This window comes from Carex rostrata, chromosome 29 (assembly GCF_964058835.1).
Source record: "Carex rostrata chromosome 29, lpCarRost1.2, whole genome shotgun sequence".
NCBI lineage: Eukaryota > Viridiplantae > Streptophyta > Magnoliopsida > Poales > Cyperaceae > Carex > Carex rostrata.
In genome coordinates this window covers 2,618,111-2,631,440 of record NC_135946.1, presented here as the reverse complement: position 1 = coordinate 2,631,440, position 13,330 = coordinate 2,618,111, and the positions used below count along the sequence as shown (strand labels likewise).

At 34.8% G+C, this 13,330-nt stretch overlaps 2 protein-coding genes across 2 annotated transcripts; both read left to right on the top strand.

Annotated features, from left to right (window-relative positions):
• Positions 1-64: 64 nt before the first annotated feature.
• On the top strand, positions 65-3,742 carry TBL13 (TRICHOME BIREFRINGENCE-LIKE 13). The gene is made up of 6 exons (XM_078295024.1): positions 65-534; positions 1,046-1,223; positions 1,741-1,881; positions 2,266-2,386; positions 2,666-2,800; positions 3,377-3,742. The coding sequence occupies exons 1-6, from the start codon at positions 177-179 to the stop codon at positions 3,635-3,637; spliced, it is 1,194 nt and encodes a 397-aa protein (XP_078151150.1). The 5' UTR covers positions 65-176; the 3' UTR covers positions 3,638-3,742.
• Positions 3,743-10,720: 6,978 nt separating this feature from the next.
• On the top strand, positions 10,721-12,481 carry LOC144546147 (uncharacterized). The gene has a single exon (XM_078294673.1). The coding sequence runs from the start codon at positions 10,721-10,723 to the stop codon at positions 12,260-12,262; it is 1,542 nt and encodes a 513-aa protein (XP_078150799.1). The 3' UTR covers positions 12,263-12,481.
• Positions 12,482-13,330: the final 849 nt, after the last annotated feature.

The following is a 13,330-nucleotide window of genomic DNA, read 5'->3' as shown; positions in this document are numbered from 1 at the left end:
GATCCTCCTCAAAATTCGTGAAATAATCTTTATCAGTCGTGCTATCTACAGTACGCGAATCTTAACTACAGTCAAACGGCTTCGATGAAGCGTCGGATCGAATTTTGTCCAAATTCCCAATCAGACCGTCCCTTCCTTGCTTCTCAGGTACGAACCCAGTCAGTGCTAGATCTCTCATGGCGCTTAAGCTTACCACAAGGCGCCGCAATCTCAGCCTCCTCTCTCTTTTCCTCTTATTCCTCCTATATTCCCTCTCCTTTAACTTCACCTCCCGTTCACCGGATCCATCACCACCAGTTCTCCCTCGCAGCGCTCCGTGCAACTATTCCGAGGGCAAATGGATTCGCAACCCGGATCCGATTAAACCGAGGTATGACCAGAGCTGTAAGGAGATATACAAAGGGTGGAATTGCATTGCCAATGCGAAATCCAACGGCCAGGATCTGCTCCGTTGGCGGTGGCAACCGTCTGGATGTGAACTCCCTCTTGCTGACCCGGTTTCTTTCCTGGAGCGCTATCGAAATACAAATATTGGTAAAGTTTTGTTTGTAAAAAAATGTATTTAGAAGCATTTGTGTTAAAATTTAAAACCCATCAAATCTTTTATTTCAGGAATTCGGCTTGTTTAGTTTACGATATAATTGGGAAATGTGAGTGCTGTGGATTGTTTATTATAAATGTGAAATGATGTGATTGGTGTTATACAAGCATCGGTGTGAAAATTTGATGTTATTAGGTTTCATCAACTTAATTGCTTAAAAATCTGGATAGCCAGTAAACTCAGATCGAGATTTCAAAAAGAATTAAACTTGATCATGATATTTTAATTTTGTAATATCACTAGAGGTACCTATTACTTTGATGTTTGATGTGTATTATGTTGAAGAACTTGAGGAAATTCTTCAATTTTGTACTAAATTTATTACTTTATTTGTAACAATAAACAATTTGGAAAGAGGGGGAACAGAAACTTAAAATTAAAAAACCCATCAAATCTTTTAGTTCCGGGATTGCATTTAAACCTTTTTCTTGCAATTTGTTGTAGGTTTTGTGGGTGATTCATTGAATAGAAACATGTATATCTCTTTGGTTTGCATGCTTAGAAGCGCAAGTAGTGAGGTGAGAAAATGGCGACCGGCAGGTGCTGACAAGGGCCTCACTTTTGTGCGATACAATCTCACTCTGGCGTACCACCGCACCTATCTGTTGGCACGTTATGGTAGGTAAGTTGACCCATATTATAAATTGAAAAATATTTGAAGGATTTGGATATAGGAGAGGTAATATATATGGAATTTTAAATTGCTACTGTGTATATTTTCTCCAAAAGGGCTAAATATTTCAGAGTGATGATATTTAAAGCAAATACACTTAAGCATTTGATGTAATTGCAAAGGCCACCCCAGATTTGTCATAATAGCCCAATATTTTTGTAGGTATTTGCAAATTACACCCAACCGTTACGTAACAAACTAAAAACAAAGTAAATTAGATTGACTAAATTGAACCTGACTTCAATTATTTTTCCTTTATAATTATTTCTAATTTCATCTGACTATCCTCCCTCCCAAATTCAAAATTGCTTTGTAATAATTAGGTCATACAATATAATAATGCCTGGTTGATTTTACTTTCACCTGAAAAGAAGGCTTGTTATAAGTAGAGTTTATTATAGTTAATGGAAGCATGATTTCTTCCATAATATCAATATAATTATTTGCATGCATTTTGATATTACAGCTGGTCGGCTACTTCAGATAGCGGTGCATTAGAATCTCTAGGATATAAACAAGGCTACAGAATAGATGTTGACGTACCAGATCAGAAATGGGTTGAGGCACCGAAATTTCATCATATTCTCGTATTCAATACCGGACACTGGTAAGAGACTCATCTCTTAGAAATGACTGTTTTGCCCTTCTCTTTAGGGTTATGCGTTTTGTAGGTGTTTGGCATAGTGAAATAGGCCCAATTCCAAAGGCAGTGGAATATCTCTAATTCTAGCCAATTATTTTTTGGTAGAATAAGACATTCCAACCCTGTCATGGAAAAAAAAAATTATATTAGTGGAATTGAGAGGGGTTTTTAAATTAAAGGGTCTAATTGCAAACTTTTAACTCTATTCCACCCCTTTTTATTCCGTCCTCTTTACACTATTCCATCGGATTCCAATTATGTTCGACAATTATTTCATCATGTATTGAGTACGGTCAGTGGATTTTTAAGTCCCCTCTATTCACTTTTTTATTTTGATAAAAAAAACAGGTGGTGGGCTCCATCAAAATTTGACCCAGTACAATCTCCAATGCTCTTCTTTCAAAATGGCATTCCTGTGATCCCTCCTTTGACTCCACCTCTTGGAATGGAACTTGCTCTCAAACACATGGTAGGTACCGTTTTCTGAATTAAACTAACGTACATTTCTTAAATTATGAAATTTATGTTTGCTAATATAGAAGGAATATAATGGATTTTTTTATTTTAAAAAGTAAAAAATTCAAATCTTTGAGAAAGGGATTGATAAATCAATCTCTTTCCCGAAGATTTCAATTTTGAATTTCTAAAAAACATGCTAAATCTGGTGATTTCATCTAGTTTTGTTTTGGCTTTTTTTTTTTTTTTACATCTTAAGGATGTGTTTTCATCAAATTTTGTTTTGGTACAGTTGAGGTACATAGAGAATTTGGTGGGCCCTGAGAAATTCTTGTTTTTTCGTACTCAATCACCAAGGCATTTTGAAGGCGGAGATTGGAATGCTGGTGGTTCATGCCGGCGTGATCAACCTCTCTCAATTGATGAGGTTTATTTTTTTTTCTGTTAAATTTTCTATTAATATAATGACAAGTAACTGGGTTTTTAGACGCCATGTACCAGCAGCACCAAATTGAATTGGTACAGTAAAGTTGGTATATGATATAAATCACAACACCCTACTGGCACAACATCACCACCACCACTTCCATTTGTTATTATTTCAAGGCAGAATTTCATGTATACTCCTTAAAAACCTCAAAATTACGTATTTCCCCTTCTAAAATTCATAATATAATTTTTACCCTTTTAATTTTCAAAAACTTCACAATTTGTTGTCTTTTCTATTAAAACTCATTTAAATTTATAAAATACCCATTTTATCCTTTATTAAAAATATGTAGTATGTCTGTATGTGTAACAAAAATATATACCCATTTTACTCTTTATTAAAGGACTCATTTAGAATGTAGTTTGTGTAAAAAAGATGTGTAAGAAAAAAATATCATTTTATGAATTTTAAAAGGGGGGAAACATTTTTTTGAGGGGTTTTTAGGGGTACACATGAAATTCCCCATTATTTACCTTTTAAAAACTTGCTAAATCTGAGTTGTGTTATATTTAGGTGGGAGAACTTTTCTCGTTGGAGAGAAACGGTACGAATGTTGAGTCTCTCTTAGTAAACCAGCATTTGTTCAAGGCACTCAAGGGATCGAGATTTCATACACTAGATATAACAAGCATGAGCGTGTTCAGAGCCGATGCACATCCTTCGACTACTGGTGGTAAGAAGCATGAGGATTGCATGCATTGGTGCCTCCCGGGTTTACCCGACATATGGAATGATCTCTTTGTAGCAACACTTGAAACATTACAAATAAAATGATTGATTGTTAGCATTTTAAAGTTTAAGTTAAAGTTAATTACTAGGTGATTTTCGGGTGATGAAGATGATCTCGAAGACGTATTGAGAAATGAAATTCATCAATCTGATTGCCTTGAACATAATGCAAGTATGATCATATGGCTCAACTTCTCTCTCAATATATATAAAGTATATAGATATACTTCAGAATATTAGAATCAGATGATAAGATTAAAAAAATAGAACTTTAATCATTAGTAACACATGTCTATGCAAGGGGACAATATTAAAATTAAACTACTTATCTTTTTCTTAACAAAGCATTATCTAAATATTTTAAGATATAAACCTTACATTAATTATTTTCTTTATAAATTACTCTCACATATATTATTATATAATTTTCTTTGCTTAAATGTTTTATTTATAGAATATGTTACTTTGTTTAAAATATATATTTTTTTTTCATTTGTGTCTTCCTGGTTGACCTGACACAAGATATTGTTTCTCTTTGTTTCGAGTTAAACAAACAAAGAACCTTTGATCTGCTTCAAGGTCACTTCGAACTCCAAGATAATAATCTTATCAGCATCTCTAGGTGTCATAAGTTGACCCAAAGTTGGAATGTAAACGCCGGCGAAATAGTTGGCTGACACGTGCGTGTTTGGTACCCCCTCAGCTTCTATGGAGTGTTGCATCGATGTCTTCACCGCAAATATCAACTTGGCCAGCTCCACATTGCGTGGTATGGTACAGGAGCTTATATTAGACTGATCCATCTCAACCCACAGTTTTAATCAGAGTTCTATTAGATACCGGCAGTTTTCAATCTCTGCAACTCGGAGCCTCTGTAGAGACTAATACTTCTGCTGGAGAAAGTGTGATTATTGTCATGATGCACTCTAGGTATAGTTCTTCAAGAGTGGTCATTCCTCTCAGGCAATCCGACAATGCTCCATCAGAAACACAACAATAGCCAAGAGAAAAGTTGCGAAGCATGAGTGCTACAATTGAAAATAAAGTTCATCCTTTGTTGATGACAATACCACCAAGCTATATTTACATTTTGATTTACCGAGAGTTGAGCTGCATTATCCCTTGCAGCGCTTTCCATAATTTGAAGCTGCTCAGCACAGTTTTCTACCGAGCATGTTTTCTGAAAGCTTTTGAGTTCATGATCAAGTGTATCTGTGCAAGGTCCAACATCAAATTTGAAAAATTGACTTTCCAATATATACTCTGGTTTTCGTTCACTTACAAGTCATTGTCACATACAACAATCAAACATGGACATTTAACGATTGATAACATAGCAAGGGTTTCTGTAAAAGTAGTCAATTCTCTCAAAGCCCCTAAATTTTCAATAATGAGAGCAGAGCAATGATGGAATTGATGAAGATTTGAGGGAAGAATTGTCAGAGCATTACAATTGTAAAAGTTAACATATTTTATATTATTTATAAAAGAATCTTCCTGCAACCAGGTTGGATATGTCAAGCCCATATACCCATCAATTGTCGCAGGGCCTCAATAACCTCTATTTCTGAGCTATTAATTTCAGTTGATTCAGCCCATATCAAATCTAGCCTTTTAAGTTTAGGTTTATCAATTAGCCTCGCCTCAACGGCTTCATCCTTATCTCTGACATTCTCTAGATTTAAAATTGTTACATGCAAGAACCAATGCTAGCTATTTAGACGGTATGATGTGCTGTTTTGTAGTAGTGATCGGTACACTTTCCATTTGTTTGCTTAAAGACTACATTTCTACACAATCAAGTGCAATTTTGGACCAAAACACTAGTTCGTACGTACTGCTACAACAGTTTACACATTCCAAATTTTGAAGATCAGAGAAGAGTCACTGTTACATAGTGCTACCTTTCCTCTTTTTCTTTTCTTTTCTTTTCTTCTTTTCTTAGAAAGCGTTCCTTTTCCTTTTCTTCTTTTCTTCTTTTCTTCTTTTCTTAGAAAGCGTTCCTTTTCCTTTTTCTTCTTTTCTTAGAAAGCGTTCCTTTTCCTTTTCTTCTTTTCTTAGTAACGCTTTCACTTTAGTAATTTTTCCTTTTCTTGTAATATGAAGCATACATTTAAATAAGGATATTACCATTCTAGTTATATCCAAATTCAAATAGACAGATCCGGATATTTGTCAAATATAAAGAACAGATCCGAATTCAGGAAATTTTTTTTTTTAATGATTTTTTATAAAGAATGGATATCCGTAAACCATTTCCCAAATTCATCTATCTTTATGCTTCACTCTCTAAAGAGTTGTATAGTATCTCTTCTTATTTTGTCAATCCATTGTGGGACTAAAGTCCAAAACATATCATCCGGCGGACTTATATATATCTCTTCTTATAACTTTCCATTTCTTTGGGCATAGGCTCCCAACTTAGCCTACATAATTATTCCTTTTTCGAATATTTGAAATGACATTTGGGCCAAGTTCAGTTCATATTAATTTCTTGTATCTTGGTCTTGCTACTGCAAACGTCTTCGTTGATATTTTTAATTAAATTTAATATTGATATTGGACCTAGCCTACATAATTTCAATATATTTTTTATTGATAATTTATCATTAATTATTTTTTTTACTGAACTACAAAAATTAAATTTCGTATCACTTATTTATTTTACAAATTACATCCAGATTCCATATTCAATCATTTATTTATTTTCATATTTGAATTTATTAATTAGTATTGGTGTTTTAAAGTTTATAAAACTCAATTATTCGACAATTATTCATTTCGTATCTTTATTTGAATCCGTCTTCGTAGATTATCCGCTCCGTATCCTTATTTGATTAAAGTGGATTTGGTTTTAAATTTTGACATTAATTTACTATCTGTATTTATATTCATAGCCGCTCATTGAAAGACAGATACAAATTTGGTATTAGAATTATCTGCTCCGAATTTGCTGTGTTTACACCCTGGTGGTGCATTAAATTAAAATAAAGAGAAATTATCTAGTCCATTTGTCTTAATTTGGTCCCAGAAATACCCCAACTTTCCTTTGAACTTCCATAACTTTTCTTTTTTACCAAATTCAATTTTCCTTTTTTGTTTTTTCCGTGCACTTGGTATGTTAGATATAAGGGTAATTATAATATCCCCCGTCCTCCCATCCCCCGTTTATCCCCCGTCTTATCCAGTTTTCATTTATCTAACTAACTAAGGTGGTCCCTACTAACTCCCAAATCCCTCTTTTGATTTATTTCTCCTATTGACCTAAAACGAGAGAGAAAAGAGAAAGTCAGTCTCTCAATTTTAACTCCGATGAGAACCCTAGAGTGGCGATCTCAGACATGGCGTCTTGCTTCTCCTTTGTTAGATCTCAGGCATGACCTCGCGACATGGATCTCCGGCAACTCGCTCTTTCTTTCGCTGGATCTCAGGCATGGTGTTGTGACATGGATCTCCGGCGACTCGCTCCTCCTTTCACATCATCACCTCCGATCTGATAAACTCATTCTTCATCACCTTCTTTTTCGAGGCGGCGTCTGACCTCTGTCAAATCGCCGTGTCAGAACTCAGAAGACCTAACTGCGACGCTGACAATTACATTCAACTTCACGAGAAGCACTATGGAAAGCGCCTCGACCATGAGGAGCACCAATGCAAGAAGAAGTCTCGTGAGGTCAAAAGGCAAAGCCGCACTGCACAGTAGGTTACCATTTTTTTGTGTTTTACAAGTTAAATTTCACTTACTATTTTGTTCTGGTAAAATGTGAGACAGGAGTTCCAATACAGTTATCTAGAACAATTAGTTCACTTTTTGAGAAAAAGAGTAGGCTTATATTGAATTGCTAATATATGTTTGAGCTTGTTGGAGGCTTGAAGCAATATTTATGTAAGTTTTTAATTTACGAGAAATATTGTTGCTGATCAAATAAATCGAACTAGAAAATAATAAAATAGAATAATTTTAGCTTTTAAGATGTAATTTTTTCTCAAGGCACTTAATAAACCAGTCTAATTGTAGCATTTTTTTTCATGCCAATTATGAAATTGGTAGGAATCAGGAAGGAGTAGGTCTAATTCCTACATCAATGTTGCTTACAAAATAGTTGTAAAGTGTTAATCCAATTTTGACTTATTGTTTGGTAAAAAAAAATGTTCTTTTTTTTAATTATTTGGAATGATTCTAATTCTCGACTTAGATCTTTTTTTTTTCTTGACAGATTCGCGTTGGGGTCAAGTGGGAAGTGAGGGTGGAGCAAGCAGAGGTAATACGACGGTTCTCTCATTGTCAATGTCATCGAAGGAATCGTCGAGGCGACAGACGGTGTTGGCGATCTGGCCGAGCCTGGATGCTGTCGAGATGCGCCTTCGGCAAGAAGTTGCCACCTTGAAAAAGGTCAGCGTGGTCGATTCGATCGGCATGGACCTCGTCCCTGGAAGGAGCGCATGACAGAGGCGCTGGAATTGTGGCAGAGTTCAAGGTGAGTGCGGAGCATGGACTGGTGGTATTGGACGGACCCACCTGGTTAATAAATTAGGGTTTAGGCTTGTTTTTTTTTTCTCCAAGCATGCATTTAATCGAAGGTTGTACTACTCGTCTAGTAAAGACTAAAGCTTCAAGTAGCGAGTTATTTGAGAAGAACAAAGTTTTATTATTGATGAATTAGGGCAGTACATACTAAGTATTAAAAAAATGACAGAAAAATAAAATTTGAAAAAAATAGAGGTGTATGAATGAATACTTGATGTCTTAGATATGAATATTTCAACGTGTATGAATGAATACTTAATATCTTAAGTATGAATATTTTAATGTATATGTATGAATACTTGATATCTTATGTACTAATACTTCAACGTATATGTATGAATACTTCAATGAAGCATGTTTTGTTTCTTTTAAATATTATTTTTTATTTTTTTTGTTTATAATATTTCATTTACATGATCTATAAAATTTGATATATTATTTTTGTTTTGACAGCGAAACATGTGACAACTATTTTTTATTTTCAAAAAATAAAATTGAACTAGAAAACAATAAAGCAATGTGCAATACTATTCGGTTGCTCTTGTAAAATTAATCGAGGTATGCACATATGCATGTAATACTTCTGATACATAAACTATTTACACGTGCATGGCGATAATGAATACTTTCTCGATGAGTTATGAATACTTGCGTGACGAGAGATGAATACTTGTGCAACGGACAACTCGAAAGTATGTCATCATGGAATGACATAAAAACAAATTTTGAAAAAAAATAGAAGTATACGAATGAATACTTGATGTCTTAAATATGAATACTTCAACGTGTATGAATTAATACTTGATATCTTAGGTATGAATATTTGTGCAACAGACAACTCAAAAGTATGTCATCATGGATCTCATTTGAAAGATAAAATTGTGTAGAAAATTTATGATTCTAGATTTGTAAAATTCCTCACAGATCATTAGAAATATTGGTTAGATTGAACAGAGAAAAAAAAACCACCTCTAAAAACGTGTAAAAGATGGATACGTGATGTGTCCAGCTTTTTTATTTACACTTGGATGACGATGATGAATAATTTCTCGCTGAGGAATGAATACTTGTGTTACGAGAAATGAATACTTGTGCAACAGATAACTCGAAAGTATGTCATCATGGATCTCATTTGAAATACAAAATTGTGTAGAAGACGTTCGTGGTTTTAGATTTGCAAAATTCCTTACAGATTATCAGAAATATAGGTTAGATTGAACGGAGAAAAAAAAATTCATCTCTAAAAATGTGTAAAACATGGATGAGTGATATGTCCAGCTTTTTTATTTACACTTACACGACGATGATGAATACTTTCTCGATGAGTTATGAATACTTGCGTGACAAGAGATGAATACTTGTGTAACGGACAACTCGAAAGTATGTCATCATGGATCTCATTTGAAAGATAAAATTGGGTAGAAAACATTTGTGGTTTTAGATTTACAAAATTTCTCACAGATCGTCAGAAATATTGGTTAGATTGAACGGAGAAAAAAAAATTCACCTCTAAAAACGTGTAAAAAATGGATGAGTGATGTGTCCAGTTTTTATATTTACACTTACACGACGAGAATTAATACTTTCTCGATAAGAGATGAATACTTGTGCAACGAACAACTCGAAAGTATGTCATCATGGATCTCATTTGAAAGATAAAATTGTGTAAAAAACGTTCGTGGATTTAAATTTGCAAAATTCCTCATAGATCGTCAGAAATATTGGTTAGATTGAACGGAGAAAAAAAACCACCTCTAAAAATATGTAAAAGATGGATGAGTGATGTGTCCAGTTTTTATATTTGCACTTGCACGATGAGGATGAATACTTTCTCAATAAGGATGAATACTTGTACAACGGAAACTCGAAAGTATATCATCATGGATCTCATTTTAAAGATAAAATTATGTCAAAAACATTCGTGGTTTTAGATTTGCAAAATTCCTCACCGATCGTCAGAAATATTGATTAGATTGAACGAAGAAAAAAAATCTCACCTCTAAAAACGTGTCCAGTTTTTTTTTTAAAAATACTTGATATATTAGATATGAATACTTGATGTGTTATAGATGAATACTTGATACATTATACATGAATACTTGCTCGCGCCAGTTTTAAAATCTTTCAAATACTAGATGGTCCCCAAATAGTAAGTGGTCCTCCTAGGTAGTTAGTAGTTATCCAGGTAGTTAATGACTGGGGGATAAATGGGGGATTGTTACGGGGGGATAGATAGGTTCTCCCTAGATATAAATACTTCATATGTTATATATCAACACTTGTACACATAGGTATCAAAGTTAAATCACAAAGAGAAAAATATCAGCCCTCTCAATGATATTATTGGATTCCCCTAGTAAAAATTATCCTAAACGGCTAAACCTATACTAAATCAGTAAAGACTAAAGAAGTAAAGGATGAAAAAGCGCTTTTACAACAAAGTGCTTTTTTTTATCTTTACCAGAAAAGCTCCCATCTTTAATAAAATTAAAAGCTGGTAAGGTGCTTGAATATATTCCCAAGCTTTTAGACATAATGTAAAGGTAGAAAATGTTGGGCTTCAGAATTTGAATTTTAAAATCAGTTTTGTAGGATTAGACATGGCGAAGGGAGGGCGAGTGCAACTTTGCAGCAACTGCAAAAAAAAGAAGGGAGAGCGAGTGATCGTGGAGAAATCAAGAAGGGGAATTTCGAGGTGGAAAGGAGATGAAGAAGATGAGGAGGATGAAGAATATATAACCGAAGAAGAAGAGGAGCTTGAATCTGAAAGCTACTATGAATTCATTGCCTCGTCATCAGATTCAGAGGATGATGGTTGTGGCGAATTTGGAGGGAATTTGGAGGAATTTAGTGGAACTGACAGATTCTTTGAGGATGAGTCAGATTTTGAATTTGATTATTCAGAATTTGGAGAAGAGGAGGAGATCCGGGCGAAGAGTTCAAAGAAAGGCAGAAAAAAATCGGGGAAAAAACAGACGAAAGCTAGAAGGAAGGTATCAGATTCAGACAAAAAGAAGGCCTCACCTGTTAAAAGAACAAGAAAGAATACAAAATCAAAAGTATCAAGGCCAAAGAAACCTACTGTCCCCAAAAATAAGAAAGAAAAGAAATCTGGCGAGAAAAGAGGAAGAGGGAGAAAGACGAATTCCCCAAAAGAGCCTGCGACTAAACGAAGGCGACGATCGGGTCAGATCAAACTTCACATCAACCAGACCGAAATATTAAAGCCCGATATTGAGCCTATTAAGTGCTATCAAGCCCCGTCCAAAGGGAGAAACTTGAAGGCCAAGATTGACCAGCCGGTAACAATTCTGGCATTCGACATAGAGACAACTGGATTTAATACACCAGCAGAGAGGATTGTTGAAATTGCCGCGAGGAATTTAATTGGAGGGAGATATAGTACATTTCAGACCCTGATTGATCCCCAAAAAAGAATCAGGAATTCAGATATTCATGGTATAACAAACTCAATGATTAAGAAGGATGGAGCCCCAAGGATAGAGGATGTGATACCGAGACTGTTCGAATGGGTGGAACAGCAAGAACCGGACAAGCCGGTGATATGGTTGGCCCACAATGGCAAGGCTTTTGACTTCCCGTTCTTGATAAGAGAAATGAACCGCTGTGGATTTGATGTCCCTGACCGTTGGCGCTTCTTTGACACCCTTACCCTTGCACGTAGATTAGTTGATTCTAACGGATTGGTACTGAAAAAGCACAAGGTAACAGATTTGTGTGAATTCTTCGGCATTGTTGTAGAGGAAGCTGCACACAGAGCAATGGGAGATGTCAATAGGCTAAGTTATATTTTTCAACATACAACAATTAGACTTGAGTTCACTGTCTCAGATTTGATTAAGGAATCATTGATGGCCTCAGATATTAAGTGGAAGCCGATGGTGCCTACAGTGGAGGTGCCAGAGGCCACCAAACACAGTACTCGATTGAGGGGTGGACAGGTGCCACAGGTTGTTAACCGCCGTGGGTGTGGTGGCAGAGGTGGTCGCAGAGGTCGCGGGGCACGTCAGCCTCCTCCTAGTACAGAACCTGATAGGGTCTACACTGGTAGTTTCTATGGTGGATACACAGGCTTCGATCCCTATGCTTGGAGCATGGATCAGTTCCAGTGGTGGAGATGATAGCTCTTCTGAAGATTCTGATAATAGTGGCAGCATACAGAGTTATGGAATTTCTTAGTTTGCAGGGGCTTTTTTGCATGTGTGGGTTATATTGGTGATATGATTGCTTTTTAGGGGTTGTTTTGCTTATTTCTTTAGTTAGCTGTGTGATATGCAGGTTGTCATAGGTTTCTATATGTTCTGTTTTTTTTTGGTATACTTTGTTTTGTTACTGTTGCTTCTCAGTGTGTTTGTATGATGCTTGGTACCAGTAAACTTTGTAATGGTTTCTTGCAATGAAAATCGGTGGCATGGTCCACTTCTTTCAAAAAAAAAAAATCACAAAGAGAAAATTTATTCCTTTCTATCTCTCATCACTCACTCATCTATTACACGTTTTCATATGAGAGTATGTTTTCCTCATTTCAATCTCGCCTATATTTCTGATGATTTGCGAGAAATTTTGTCAATCTGAAACTTCGAATGTTTTGTACTAAATTTTCTCTTTCAAATTAAGTTCATATTGAAGTACTTTTGGGTTCTCTTCGCTCCGTTGTTTTTCTTCTTCTTGATATGCAATGTATATACACACACTTAATATGTTAGGTATAAATACTGTGAAAGTTTTAAGTATTTAGACTTAAAATCTCAAGTATAAAGACTTAAAAGTATACATGTATAAATACTTAATATGTTAGATATAAATCCTTGTTTTGTTATGTTAAATGTTTTATATCTTATGTATAAATATTTGATATGCTATGTATAAATACTAGATATTTTGGTGAAAAATTTAAAATCAATGAATTTGGTAATATTTTAAAATAGCTAGTTCTACTTTTGATACATAGCATTTGTTGAAGATTCTAATTCAAATTAAAGTCCAACTAGCACCAGCTGTATACAATATTCATAAAGAGTTGATATGTTCAGTCTTTAGAAAGACTTGGTATGTAATTATGTATATATACTTAATATGTTATATATCAACACTTGCACATGCCAGTTGTAAATTTGCTTGTGACTATCTTAAAGGTTGTCCGATCAAAGATAATTAAAGTTAGGAGATTTCTGATAATTTTTTCTTAG

Excerpts from the sequence above, each read along its gene's own strand:
- LOC144546147 (XM_078294673.1), top strand. The coding sequence starts at position 10,721 with ATGGCGAAGGGAGGGCGAGTGCAACTTTGCAGCAACTGCAAAAAAAAG.
- TBL13 (XM_078295024.1), top strand. The coding sequence starts at position 177 with ATGGCGCTTAAGCTTACCACAAGGCGCCGCAATCTCAGCCTCCTCTCT. Across the intron at positions 535-1,045 it reads CTATCGAAATACAAATATTG|GTTTTGTGGGTGATTCATTG; the intron begins GTAAAGTTTTGT and ends AATTTGTTGTAG. Across the intron at positions 2,801-3,376 it reads AACCTCTCTCAATTGATGAG|GTGGGAGAACTTTTCTCGTT; the intron begins GTTTATTTTTTT and ends TGTTATATTTAG.